At 42.5% G+C, this 14,795-nt stretch overlaps 1 protein-coding gene across 5 annotated transcripts in view; it reads left to right on the top strand.

Moving 5' to 3' along the window:
- Window positions 1-14,795, top strand: part of BBS2 (Bardet-Biedl syndrome 2) — a 33,865-nt gene that overhangs the window by 8,118 nt on the left and 10,952 nt on the right. For all 5 annotated transcript variants that reach the window (XM_075008993.1, XM_075008995.1, XM_075008998.1 and 2 more), the window contains 6 exons: window positions 2,253-2,330; window positions 5,732-5,836; window positions 7,618-7,704; window positions 9,310-9,445; window positions 13,244-13,383; window positions 14,270-14,417. In XM_075008993.1, the coding sequence (XP_074865094.1) occupies window positions 2,253-2,330; window positions 5,732-5,836; window positions 7,618-7,704; window positions 9,310-9,445; window positions 13,244-13,383; window positions 14,270-14,417 (694 nt within the window). The remainder of the gene's footprint in view (window positions 1-2,252; window positions 2,331-5,731; window positions 5,837-7,617; window positions 7,705-9,309; window positions 9,446-13,243; window positions 13,384-14,269; window positions 14,418-14,795) is intronic.

Below are 14,795 nucleotides of genomic sequence, written 5' to 3' on the forward strand. Positions count from 1 at the left end.
CAAATACACTTAAATATACATAAAAACACAAAAAAGCAGCCAGATTGCTGGACCCCCTAAAGGACTCATATATTTAAAGAGTCAAACAACGCTTAGTTAGCAACTGTGTTATTCATTAAAATGGACAGTTGTAAAACTGTATTATAAATAATCTCGTTTATGGTTGGGCTTGGTTTTGATTTACCCATTCTTAAATCCAGTCAAAGTGCATCTTTTCAATAATGACACAATGATTAACTGTTACTCACTGAATTAGTGTAGGACTGAAAATAATTTCCTTGCTGTTGAGACCATGTAAGGCAAGGGTCGGAAAAACTGCAATGTCCAGATTGTTGCTATTTACAGTAGGTAGGTGGACCTAAATGTGGAGATCTCCCCACATGTTGTAAATTGCAGGATCAGGGTCTTAAATGTGAGCGGCAAGAGAACGATGTTCCTAACCTCCCTCAAGTGTGAATGTACAGGTTGTTAAATCATTGTGCTAACTTCTAGTTTCTTCACTTCCTCTTTCCATCTTATTACTTGGAGTAGCCTTATTTGAGTGGGCTCACATTTGTACCTTTGACACAAATGCATCATAGATGGAATCTGAGTTTCTTCTGTACAGCCATGGTCCAGTTTTACAAATATACAGACCTGTAGTGCAAGAAATTCAATAGTTAATAAGACCACTTTGTTTTTTTTATGTTTATATCATCTCAGATTAGTGGAACAGCTGTGTCTAGAATGCATTGACACAAACATGAATAAGCAGCTTGCGGATGCACAAATACAGATTGAAGCAAGAGTACATTTAAAAAAAAAAGGCTGTGTGGACAAAATTACCTGCGTGGAGCCTCCCTGAAGCAATCCGTTTGCAGGACTGAGGAGTAGTAATAGTAGTAGTAGTAGTAGTAGGACGGAGAGCGCAGTCAATTCACCCACCCCTTTTTTCAACCTTATTTGCATGAAATGTGAGGGGGATGGTGGACAACTAAAGCAATATACCGAGTGATGATGGAGATGATCGCTTAGGCTATGTCTGCACATCAGCACTATTTTGAGATAAGCCATTGTGGAATAGCTATTCCAGTCTAGCTTATTTTAAAATAACACAGCAACACACAAGAGTGCATTTTGAAATAGCATGTCTGGACACACAGTGACATTGGAAGCCATTATGGCTTATTTTGAAATAGCGCTATTGCATGTTTTTACAGCGCCTGTGTCAAAATAGGCATTATTCCTCCTGCAATTAAGGTTACTGATTTTGAAATAATGTACCAGCTATTTCAGATTTATTTCGAAATAGGACGCGGGTAGTGTAAATACACACAAAGTTATTTCAGAATAACAGATCTTATCTCGAAATAACTTTGCGGTGTGGCCATTGCCTTAGTGATCACCTTAGCAAGGCTCAGTGGAGGAGGGTGCCAGAGAGGGGTTTAGACCTGAGCTATAGTGCTGGACTTGGGCACGTCATTCAACTTTTCTACTCATCAGTTTCCGTAAAATGCAAGTAAAGACTTTGCCAGTTTTTGTAACATGGTTTTCTACATTGCCTTGTTTGGTTTTTTAATGTTCCTTGTTTGAAGAAGTAGGGCTCAGGAAAAGCACTGAAAAAATTAAGTGCCTGAGCAGTTATGGCCCAAGTCAGCATTGTCCTGCACGTAATAAAATTGTTTACACTGAATTGGAATGGACGGTGGGACACAACTATGGCCTGGTCGACACTGGGGATCAGAGTCGATCTCAGATAGGTAATTCTAGCCATGCCATTAACATAGCTAGAATCGACATATCAGGATTGACTTTGTTCCCTGGTGTAGCTCAGGGCTGTTCAGACTCATGCTGATGTCTCTGACTCTGTGCAGCAGCGTGGAGTACCAGGGTTGTTGGCTGAGCCCAGAGAGCTCAATTTTGCTGCACCCTCACTGATGCGGCAAAATCAAACTCTGGCGGATTGACCACAGAGCGTCGGACCTCCAGTAAGTATAGACGTGCCCTGAATCCCGCAGTACTAGAGTGCTTGTCCTCATCCTTGCCTTACATGGTAACTAACACTCAAACACAATTAGAGTCGGTGGCACCCTTTAGTCCCAGAGCATGTTGCAAACTTTTCATATCTCCATTAAAAACTCTAGAAGACTGAACCTAGTATATTTGCTCACTCAGTAAAAGCTTTGTTTGTTCGCGAAATCCGAAGTATCTTTGCTTGGTTGTTGTTACTGCTAGTTAAATAAACTATTTTAAGGTTCTTTCTTTCTTTTTAGCTTCTTGTTGGGTCTGAGGACTTTGACATCAGGGTTTTTAAAGAAGATGAGATTGTGGCAGAAATGTCAGAAACAGAGGTAAACCATTTCTAAGCAGCATTTATCAGATATAAAATACTGCCCACCATAAATCTACAGTGGCTTACGTTTGCTATAATAACCAATTGAGTTAATTATTTAATCAGAACTACTTTATTGTTTCATTAACACTTTAAAAATTACAATTTAATAATGGATGTAAGCCACCTGAATTGTGACTTTTATGGTGCTGTTTTACTAACAGCCTGTCCAGTTTTAAAAAGAAAACATTTTTTGTCAGAAAATTATGGCCCCATCCTACTTCGCTGAAGTTAATGCAATGATCCCATTTATGTCAGTCGGCTATAGATTTAACCCTCAGTGAGAAGCTGTGAATAAGACAGTTAAAATGTTTTTCCCAAAAATTGTAAAAATCAATAAGCAAGGTGAGATTGTGACTATGTCGTCAGTGCCTGTACCTCCAGTGCAAGAAGTTCAGTAGTTAATAAGACCAGTTGGATTTTTTATGTTTATATCTTCTCAGACTAGTGGAACGGCTGTGTCTAGAATGCATTGACACAAACATGAATAAGCAGCTTGCGGTTGCACAAATACAGATTGAAGCAAGAGTACATTTAAAAAAAAAAAGGCTGGCTGGACAAAACGAAAGATGGTTTGTTGTAACCAGGTCAAAGATTCAAAAGATACGCACCCCTTAAAAAACATGGCTGCACCTGGAGCATAGATTGGGCCTAAATTACAGTTGTGGAATTGGAAGCCTTTTAGGGAGGGAATGAGTGAGGAAGAAAGTAGAAGGATGTTGGAGTTGTCACTCTGCAGCTGAAAGGCTGGGGAAGGATCCCCACTGTTTGGGGTTAGTTGCTTTTAGGGGAGAAAAATGCTTTGTGACTAGCAGTAGAGTTGGAAGCATGCCCACTTGAAAATCTGAGGAGAAGGGTATTGTGGGAGGAAACTTACTGCTGGCATTAGGGATAAAAGGTTTAGCTGCTAAACCACTCATGAAAGAGCTATTAAAGCTAAAGGAGGGCAGTCTTGTTAGAGGTGGGTGGCTGGAATTAGAATTTAACACGATTCCCTGGATTGAGCAATTTTATGTCCTTTGTACTTTTGAAGCTGTTGGGTATGGCTGCTAGGTTAGGTGTTTTCAGCACTTACCAGTGCACCAGAGCCATGATTTATCTAGCAAAGCTGTGTAGCATGCAGCTGAGAATATCTGTTAAAAGCCTCAAGCTGGTCAATACCAGAATCCTGGAAAATTACGTTCTGGAATACAATCTTGATTTTTAGTTAACTGAGCAGTTGGATGGAATTAGAGTAGATCAAGCTCGTACATTTATTTCTTACCCTACATATGGATCATGCTCTAAAGCCATGCTTCCAGTTTCCTTAAGAAGCTTGTTCTTCTCTTATAATACTAAATTAAAGGGGTACTCAACAGCCCACTAACTCTTTCGTGTAGCAAGGTAAATTCTATGTAACATGTTTGAATTATGGCTTTTGTGCACTGCAGTCATTTTAAAAGACTGTACATGTAACTTTTTGGTGATGATGTACAAAAGGGCTAAAGTGGTCCTTGGAAGTAAAATGAATATGTGGAGTAGGAGTAGAAGGGTTAAATAACCTCTGTATTTGTCCTATTCTGTCCCGTTCCGTGTCCAAAATTTGAGAGAGATATTGAAAACTAGGATAAAATTCAGAGAGGATCCACGTGAATGATTAAGGGATTGGAAACCAGGCCATCTACTGACAGACTCAAAGAGCTCAATCTATTTAGCTTGTCAAAGAGAAGATTAGGAGCTGATTTGATTATTGTACTGTACCTACATTAAGAACAGAAATTTAATAATAGGTTATTCAGTCTAACAGACAAACTTACAAGAAGGCCAAAATGGCTGGAAGATGAAGCTAGACCAATTCAGACATGAAATAAAGTGTGCAAACTTCTAACTGAGCAGTTAAATATTGGAACGACTTATCAAAGCGTGTGTGGATTTTCCAACACAGGCAAACTTAAATCAAGATTGAATATGTTTGTAAAACAGCAGTGTGCAATAGGAATTCAAAGATTGCTGCACTTGTGGTTGTCATCTTTCCATATTCGCCACATCCCACCCCAGCCACCCCCAGCCTCCTTCACAGACAGGTACCCCCCAGCCCCACCCCTCTAAATAAATGCCCTCCCTGATCTCCCAGAGCCTGGCATCTCCAGCCCCCCATTCCAATGCAATGCTAATGACTCATCAGAGCTGCCGCCACGTGCTTCTCCCACCAAGGGGTGGGGCGCATGTGCAGAGCTGGTGGAGGGCACTGCCAGCGTGCAGCTCTCAGGAGGAGCTGCTTTTAAAGACTCTAAGAGCCGCATGTGGCTCCAGAGTTGTATTTGCCACAGCGCGGTGTCCTGTTCACCGTATGTGGCAAGTGGCAAATGTATTGGATACCCCTGTTCTAAAAGATATACTGTAGTTCGACCAGGAATTAATTCAGGGAAGTCATGTGGCCAATGCGACAGGTATGTCAGCCTAACGGATCACAGAAATCCCTTGTGAGCATGGAAATGACTCGTCCATAATTTTCATTGGCATTAGAACATTTCTTCTAGTCACATTGGCTGCGTCCACACTAGCACGTTCTTTCAGAAGATCCCATGGAGCGTCTACACACACACAAAGCGTTCTTTTGAAAGTAACTTGAAAGAATGTGGTGCTTCTGCTCTTCCTTTCCTGTTACAGGAAGAGCGCTTCCTTTCCAAAGCTTGTTTTGAAAGAAGATGTGTGTAGATACTCCGCAGGCCCTTTTTTCGAAAGAGCAGTCCTCTTGGGGCCTGATTTTTCAATCGCTGGCCCGCTCATTTGAAAGAGCGGGGGCTGTGTGGATACTCTTTGGAAAGAGCAGATCGCTCTTTTGGTCTGCTTTTTTGTGTGCGGACGCGCTCTTTAGAAAAAAGTTCTTTCGGAAGAGATCTTCTGGAAGGGCTTCTTTTGAAAGATCTGTAGATGTGGCCATAGAGGGGCTACTTTAGCAGCTAACTTTCATGTGGTGCACCTTTGGGAAAAGAGTTGAGTTACAGGAGATTTGTGGCCAAGACTTCCTACTGTTGCTAGCACTGTTCCAGTTCCACCAGTGGTAATAACCTTGCGCCACTCGTTTAAAGGGACTTTTGTCTAAGCAGAGTGGGTCTAAATGACTCTATATTGTAAACACCAGTGGCCACAGGCATCTTCTCTACATTTGTGCTTCTTCCTCTCATTGTCACAGGCTTTTTAGTGATTTTTAAACTAATCTTTGCTTTACCTGCTACGGTAATGTTCTTTAAGGACGAAAGTTATCACCAATTAATGTATAAAACAGCTAATTTGGTACAGGATTTGCCTTTGATTGTCAGTTACTTTAAACTCTAGAAGTAGAGATACATATTAACTCTGGTGTATTCTATTTTTCAGACCATCACTGCACTTAGCCCCATGTACGGCAGTCGATTTGGCTATGCTCTGTCTAACGGTACTGTAGGAGTTTATGACAAGGCAGCCCGCTACTGGAGAATCAAAGTTAGTACCGTCGAAAATACTCTGAAGAAAGACATTGGAACATTATGGCTGAGATTTACAAAACCCACCCACAGATTTTGGTGCTCAGTTCTTGTTAACTTAAATCTCAGCCTCTTTATACTATGGAACTAATGTAATTACAGAAACTGAATAGCACATCAGTTAACTTCTGCCCTGCTGTGACTGTTCTGTTCTGCCCACAGAGTAGGTGAGACGGTTCAGTAGGATTTGTATATGTTACAATGCCCAAAGAAAGGGCTTTGGGAAAAGACACAACAGAATGCTGCTATTCCCAAGTCTTCTCCGAACACAGCTGATCTCTTATCTTAAGACTCCACTCACATTGCACAACTTCCCAAAAGATTGTTTCCATACAAATGTGTGTCTGTTTGGACTGCTGTTGATTTCACAAAATAACTAATGAACTTTAACAAGAATAGGCGCAAACTTCATTAGGTGAGACTTGGAAATACCTCTTTGCTCATCTAGTTCAGTTCCCTGCTCAGTATGTTTCCAAGTGCTCTAACCAGTATGGTTTTAAATATCTGAAGTAGTGGGTTTCCCCGAGTTCTGTTGAGGGACTAGTCCACATTCTAGTAGAGATTGGTAGTAGGAAGATCATTTCTTGATACTCGGTTTTAATTTTCATCCTGACACTGGCTGGAGCAATTGGTATTGAAAATCACATGGAAATTATATGCTTTGCCCTAAGGGTATTTCCTACTTGCAAACAAAATTAATAAGACTGCCAGGACTGTGGCTCAGTGAATCGGGTTTGTGTATGTTCCCCTGGTTTCATGGGAGGACGTGCACACGATCATCCTCTTGGATGGAAACCTGTTGGAGAGAAAATGTTGACCTGTATCTGTAATGCAGGTGTTCAGGTTTTAGAGGTACATGACTTATAGGTAGGAGGGCCGGACGTTCTGTTGGGAGCGTAGGTGCTGGCTTCCCCTCTAGCAGGGGGTTACCCCAGGTCTAACCCACTTTCCACTCTTTCTCCCATGTTCTGCCCCTGCCCTGCCCTGCTCCATTCATAGAATCATAGGGCTGGAAGGGACCTCAGGAGGTCGTCTAGTCCAGCCCCCTGCTTTAAGCAGGATCAACCCCAACAAAGTCATGCCAGCCAGGACCTTGTTGAGCTGGGACTTAAAAACCTCTAGGGATGAAGAATCCACCACCTGTCTAGGCAACGCATTCCAGTGCTTCACCACCCTCCTGGTGAAACAGTTTTTCCTAATATCCAACCTACTCCTCTCCTTCTGTAACTTCCTACCATTGCTCCTTGCTCTGCTGTCTGTCACCACGGGAAACAGTCTCTCTCCATCCTCTTTAGAGCTCCCCTTCAGGAAGTTGAAGGCTGCTATTAAATCACCCCTCACTCTTCTCTTCTGTAAACTAAATAAGCCCAAATCCTTCTCTTCCCCCAACTTGCCTCCTCAGCTCCACCTCCTCCCCCAAGCGCAACCTGTCCCCATTCCTCCCCTTCTCTCCTGGAGCTTCTTGTTTGTCACAAATCACCTGTTTGCTGAGCTCTGAGAGCACTGGGAGAAAAGGGGAAGCATTGGTCAGCACAGCCACTGGCCACTTCCACTGATGAGAGGCACACGGGGAGGTTTGACTGCCTATGGTTGTGTTTTTTCCTCCATGGATGCTCCAGCACTGGAGTACCCATGGAGTCAACACGTATGGCTAGGAGACGTCTTGTTAGACCCTTATGTTTCAATACCAGCACCAATAGCAGTACCTTCATGTGTTTGTTCTTTTTTTTTTTTCCCCAGTCTAAAAATCATGCAATGAGCATACACGCGTTTGACCTTAACTCTGATGGAGTATGTGAATTGATCACTGGCTGGTCCAATGGGAAGGTGAGTTTAAATGGAGAGAAAACTGTGAATCAAGAAATTGCTTTTAGACAAAGCTGTTTAGTACAGGTTGAACCTCTCTTGTCCAGCAACCTCGGGACCTGACTGGTTCTGGATGAGAGAATTTCCCAGACAACGGCATGTCAATGTTGTCTAGCAGCATTACCAGCACTCCCACTTCTTATTGGCTCTTAGAAGACATTTAGGGGTAAATTACAGCTACATAACAGCCCAGAACACTGAGAGCCAGGACTGGTGGCTGTAAACAAAATTTATGAGACCATGGAAAACTTGGCCACACCCGTGACAAGGGGTCGTCCGGCTAACTAAAATCATGCAGGACTATGGAGTTTGCCAGACTAGAGAGGTTCTGCCTGTAGTACAAAGCTGAACAGAGGAACTATTCAAAAAACTAGACTGAGCACTGAAGAAAGATTACAGTCAGCCTGTCTCAGCTTATGAATACACTGTCAGATTTTCATCATTTCCAGGAAAAACATTCCCCCCGATATTTCGAAATCAGTTGCTACAGCATAGTAGGTTGTTCCTATTGTAGTGGAAATGATGTAGGTCTTCTGAGGTGCTCCTTTCCTTCCCAGCTCTCTATACTGAGAACCCCTCGTAACTTTCCCTGCGGTTTCTGGTTGTTCTTAAGTGAAAAATGAAGGAAGCCTTTTAGATGATACAGAAGGTAGCTTTAATCTTAACTGCGGGAGAGTTACTTATTCCCACTCCATAATAAATGCGTCATACATTTGATAAGATAATTAATATATAAACTCGTTATATAAAATTCAGTTCTTCTTTCTTTTAACACAATTGCCTAGCTTAGTTGCTTGCTAGAAATGGCTGGTCTAGCTGCCAAGTCTCCCAAGGATACCATTTGCCAATGTTTTCTTGTTAATCTACACTCCTTTCACTCTTGTCTCCCTTCATTATGTCAGGAGAATTTGATTTAGTTCTCCTCAGGCTAGTAACCTAGAGCCCCAGGATTCATTGGAACCTGTGTTGTGGAGCTGCTAAGCCTGATATAACACTGTTGTGTAGGAGACCTCAACATGCATATTCCTCCTTTGTCTAGTCTTTCCTTTACAGTATCCTCACTGTTCATTGATTTTGAAAGTCTCCAGCTTCTACAAGCATGTTGCTGTGTCCTGTGTCTTGGAAGAGCAAAGGTGAAAAATGCCCCATGAAATGATGATTAAAGGGCCTGATATTTGTGCAAAAAACCCTCCACATTTCATCAGACAAAAACTATGAATAAGGCTGGAGACAGTAAATGCTGCCTTAAGGTTTGGTGCAGTCAGTGCTGTTTCAATAGTAGGCGTCACCTTGACAGCACAGGCTTGCAATTCCCCTCTTTCTCTTCCTTTTTACTTTTCTCAGGGGACAGCCTCTCTGAGGAGCGGCTCATTTTTCCATTGGTGTCTGCACCGGTCCTGTCATCGCTAGGTCATTTTGATGGTGTTTTCTTTGTCTGCTCAAAGGAGCTGCACATCCACAAGTGCGGCTGGTTTCCTCAGTTTACGTCCTAGACCACTGCCTGATTTTCACTGTGAGGTTAGTGTTCTTTTTCACCCTGCATCTTGGGAATGTTCTGTGTTTCAGGTTGATGCACGCAGTGACCGAACTGGGGAGGTCATCTTTAAGGACAACTTTGCTTCCTCAATTGCAGGAGTTGTAGAGGGGGATTACAGAATGGATGGTAACACCCAGTTAATCTGCTGTTCTGTTGATGGTGAAGGTAAGAGCCTGAAGGATTCTTTGTAGTATCAATGCATTAGTTGAAGCTAAGCAGAAATGCCAAGTGCATTACGCACATAGCATTAGTTACTATATCTGCTCAATGTCTTTTGAGCTTGCATGAATTTTTGCCTGTCATCCTTTGCAAAATCTAGAGAATAGAAGGGTCAAGCTTTGTGAAAACAAGATTTTGCATACTGCCCGTGGAGTGATAAACAATCAAGCCTGTTTTCTCTATGATGACCCGTGGGCCTAGAAAGTTGATTTGCTAGGAGAGTGGGACAGAATTGTACTCCATACGTGCAGGGATACCTCAAGCCATGCTGTTAAATGTGAACAATGAGGGGAAAAGCCCTATGGGATCTCTTCAGCTTCTTTATAGATAAAGGAAGTCTGAAACAGGGTTTTTAAAGATGTTTATGCCCTTTTTTTAAAAAAATTATTAGCAATTTAGGAAATAACCTTGTGTTTCATGGAGGATGCTGTAGCTGACTGGAGATCTTGTAAATTTTTATTGTCCCATACAAAGGAAATTAAACTTGGTTGAAAGGGAGGGTATTTTTTATTCAACTTTTCCAAGCTGAATATACAGATAAGCAGGGGAGATCAGAGGAAAGGCTGCTGTTACTTATGGGTGACCGTCTTGATTGTGGGACGGAGACCCACTCTGTGGCAACACAAGAGCCTGGCACAATCTATTTGAACACACATCCAAATATATTTAAAAAAGTAGCACAGCGAATCACTTTTTATGCATACGCCTGAGAACTACTACTGTATGTCTTCAGGAGAATCATAGAACACTAGGACTGGAAGGGACCTCGAGAGGCCCTCGAGTCCAGCCCCCTGCCCCAATGGCAGGACCAAGTACTATCTAAACCATTCCTGACAGACATCTATCTAACCTGTTCTTAAATATCTCCAGCGATGGAGATTCCACAACCTCCCTTGGCAATTTATTCCACTGTTTGACCACCCTGACAGTTATGAGCTTTTTCCTAATGTCCAACCTAAACCTCCCTTGCTGCAGTTTAAGCCCATTGCCTCTTGTTCTATCCTCAGAGGCCAAAAAGAACAAGTTTTCTCCTTTCTCCTTATGACTCCCTTTTAGATACCTGAAAACTGCCGTCATGTCTCCCCTCACTCTTCTCTTTTCCAAACTAAACAAGCCCAGTTCTTTCAACCTTTTTTCATAGGTCACATTCTCTAGATCTTTAATCATTCTTGTCACTCTTTTCTGGACCCTCTCTAGTTTCTCCACATCTTCTTTGAACTGCGGTGCCCAGAACTGGACACAATACTCCAGCTGAGGCCTAACCAGCGCAGAGTAGAGCCGGAGAATGACTTCTCGTGTCTTGTTCACAACACACCTGTTAATGCATCCCAGAATCATGTTTGCTTTTTTTGCAACAGCATCACACTGTTGACCCATATTTAGCTTGTGGTCCACTATAATCCCTAGATCCCTTTCTGCTGTAGTCGTTCCTAGACAGTCTCTCCCCATTCTGTATGTGTGAAACTGATTGTTCCTTCCTAAGTGGAGCACTTTGCATTTGTCGTTATTAAACTTCATCCTGTTTACCTCGGACCATTTCTCCAATTTACCCAGATCATTTTGAATTATGACCTTATCCTCCAAAGTAGTCGCAACCCCTCCCAACTTGGTATCATCTGCTAACTTAATAAGCGTACTTTCTATGCCAATATCTAAATCCTTGATGAAGACATTGAACAGAACCGGTCCTAACACAGACCCCTGCGGAACCCCACTTGTTATACTTTTCCAGCAGGATTGAGAACCATTAAGAACTACTCTCTGGGTACGGTTATCCAGCCAGTTATGCACCCTCCTTATAGTAGCCTCATCTAAATTGTATTTCCCTAATTTTTTGATAAGAATATCATGAGAGACCGTATCAAATACTTTACTAAAGTCTAGGTAGACCACATCTACCGCTTCTCCCCTATCCACAAGGCTCATTATCCTATCAAAGAAAGCTATCAAATTAGTTTGACAAGATTTATTCTTTACAAATCCATGCTGGCTGTTTCCTATTACATTACCACCTTCCAAGTGCTTGCATATGATTTCTTTAATTACCTGCTCCATTATCTTTCCTGGCACTGAAGTTAAGCTGACTGGCCTGTAGTTTCCTGGCCTATTCTTAATTCCCTTTTTATAGATGGGCACTATATTTGCCCTTTCCAGTCTTCTGGAATCTCTCCTGTCTCCCATGATTTTCCAAAGATGATAGCTAAAGGCTCAGATACCTCCTCTATCAGCTCCTTGAGTATTCTAGGGTGCATTTCATCAGGCCCTAGTGACTTGCAGACATCTAATTTTCCTAAGTGATTTTTAACTTGTTCTTTTTTTATTTCAACTTCTAACCCTACCCCTTTCCCACTAGCATTCACTATGTTGGGCATTCTTTCATCAGACTTCTCAGTGAAGACTGAAACAAAGAAGTCATTGAGCATCTCTGCCATTTCCAAGTTCCCTGTTACTGAGAAGCCCCTGCTTATGTTAGGCTGTGTAAACCCTTTTTTCTGGAGAGTAAACACCCAATGGACAGGGCCATATTAATAAAGCAACTCATTTTAAATAAGCCCTATAGGTTAATATCATTGACTTTGATCTCGTTCTTTCAGGCTGGGGCTGCTATCCTTTGCTGCACATATAGATATACATAGTACATGGCAATGTGGGGCCCTTTATTTTTGTTGGAATCTCTTGGCGCTACTGTTTGAGATACTAAATTATGATAATCCTGCAGTCAGGCGCATATGCACAGAACCTTATGCCTTTCAGGACTTTATCTACAAGATCCAACCATGTTGAGCTAGTTTCAAGATTGCAGCTATTGTTCTGTCTTTCAATGTTCTCTCTCTCCTTCCCTCCCACTAGATACATCGAATGACTGACTGTCAAGGAAATAGTTACGTGTGTGTGTGTGTGTGTGTCATTGGGATGGTGTGCCCTTATACTCACAGAGGTTTTCAGCTTCTTCATCCCTTTTCCTTGGTGCTGCACAGTCAGGCAGAACATTCAGTAATTCTTGAGTGAGCTGGTTTTTCCTCCATGGTTTTCATCTTCTCTTACAGGGTACAGGCATCTTATAAAGTGAAAGGCCTTTGCAGGCAGTTCTCTGGTTCCTAGCCTCCTACTTGAGCTATTCTGCCTCAGTATCCCCTCCCAACTTCTCAGGTGCAGGGACCCAACCTTCTGCTCATCCTGACCATTATGAAGCAAGTATTAGCCCTCTAGCTAGGTGTCCTTAGGTGAAAAATAGGAGATAGGTTAGGAAAGCAATGCGGGTTGGCTAGCCAGACTAGATGGCAATGGTGAGTTGCATTCATACCAAGATAATAACTAGAACACTTGACCCCTGTAAAATTCCCAGAAAAATAGGTGGGTTCAGAGTGGAGTAATGTTGAGAGCTACTTTTTAGTAACTTAAGACTCACTTAAACTAAAATATAAAAGAAAATTCCAACAGAAAGATCTGCCTTGTTCTGCCACTCCTTCTAATCAGTGAAAGTTGGAAGTCTCCAAATGTATTAGAAGTCATAAGTATCCCTTTAAATGTCAAGCCATGTTGACATGGCAAGTATAGTGGGACACATTCTCAGCTATGTAAATCAACATAACTCCACGTACTTCAGTGGAGCTACGCCCTGTTATGCCCACTGACAGGCTGAACCAATAGTATTTGTAGGGTCCATCATGCTGCAAAAGTGGAAGTCTAGAGATTGCTGCTAAAGATCATGTTTGAACTATTCTGTGCTTTGTTTTTGTGTAGTACGTGGCTACCTGCCAGGAAGCCAGGAGATGAAAGGAAACTTGATGGACAGTAGTGCAGAACAGGATCTGATTCGGGAGCTTAGTCAAAAGAAACACAATCTGCTGCTGGAATTACGAAACTATGAAGAAAACTCAAAGGTACTTCTCAAAACAAGATGTAGGGCCCAACTCTGGTCTCACACTAGCATGAATCAGGAGTAATTCCACTGAGGCCAGGGAGTGGTAAAGTGAAACAAGACCCAGACCAATATGCTATGAGAAGAATTGGAGTGTAGTGACTATGTAAAATCGAGACATCTTATACAATAGGCCTGTTCCGTGTGTGTTTTCAGTGCCAGCTCTTCTTACTTTAATAACTAAGTATTTCCCTACTTTTTTAGTCCATTGAATGTGTCGGCTCTGCAGGGCTAATGGAGATGGAGCTGAATTCTATTCTGGCTCATGTTATTGAATGGTTAGCGTAATTTCTAATGGCAGAATCTTCATTGTTGATGCTGCCTGCGTGAGAAGAGGGCTCCGAGGTGATCATGTGAGAATCTGACAGACAGATGTGTTTGGAAACAATGGGCGGAGCGCAGGGGACGAGGGCAGCCTTGACAAATGGGCGATACAAAGCAAAGGGCAGAGTTAGGCTGAGGTTAAGAACAGGCACAAGGAAGAGTAGGTCCGTGCTGTTGGTGTGATGGTTAAGGCCTGGATTCAACAATATACTTAAGTGTGTGCTGCTGTCCCAGGGGATGTAAGTATGTGCTTAAAGTTTAGGGCTGCCCCAAGCAACCTCTCATGCTTTTCTAAATTGAGGTCTGTAAAGAGAATCATGTTTGGCAGCCAGCACTGTATAAGTCAGATTCAGCCACAATAGTCTGAGGAGAAGCCTGTGATCGAATCGTTCTTGACAGATGTTTGAAATCTACGAAGGTTACTGCACTGGATCCCCTTCTGTGGTGGTGGGGGTTTTGGAGGAGAACGGCTTTCCTGAATGCTTTGCTCTTGTCATGCTGAGCTGAAAATGTGTGCCTTGCAGCAGGTTGAATTGAGCGCTCCAGTGAATGAAGCTGATGGGCAGAGGGGAGTGATTCCAGCTAACACCCAGCTCCAGACAGCCCTGTCAGTGAACCTGGCCTCTGACAGCCAGCCCGCCCATGTGAACTTGTCTATTTCCACATCTAATGGTGAGAAATAATTTGCAGCTGCTGTTGATGGTTTCTTGGAACCTCACATTGCAAATGTTTTGGTACATTTAACCCGTAGTTTCCCTGTTGGTCGGTCATCCTCAGTTTCCTTGGTCCTGGTGCTTTTCTTTTGCAAGACTTTTGAATGAACCAGTATTCCAACAATCTGAATAGGTATTTCTGTGACCTTCATCCCCCTGGTATCTTAAAGGCCTAACTAACTCCTTATTGTAACTTGCTCCTTACTAACTCCTTACTGCTTGTTCCTTCATCCCTGCAATTGATATGTGAAGTGAAGTACATCAGTCTTAATGATCCATGTAGCCCTCCTCATGTCACCTGTAGGAGTGGCTAGATGCAATGCAGCGTATGCAGCCT

The sequence above is a fragment of the Carettochelys insculpta genome, chromosome 14 (genome assembly GCF_033958435.1).
Source record: "Carettochelys insculpta isolate YL-2023 chromosome 14, ASM3395843v1, whole genome shotgun sequence".
NCBI classification, from domain to species: Eukaryota; Metazoa; Chordata; order Testudines; family Carettochelyidae; genus Carettochelys; species Carettochelys insculpta.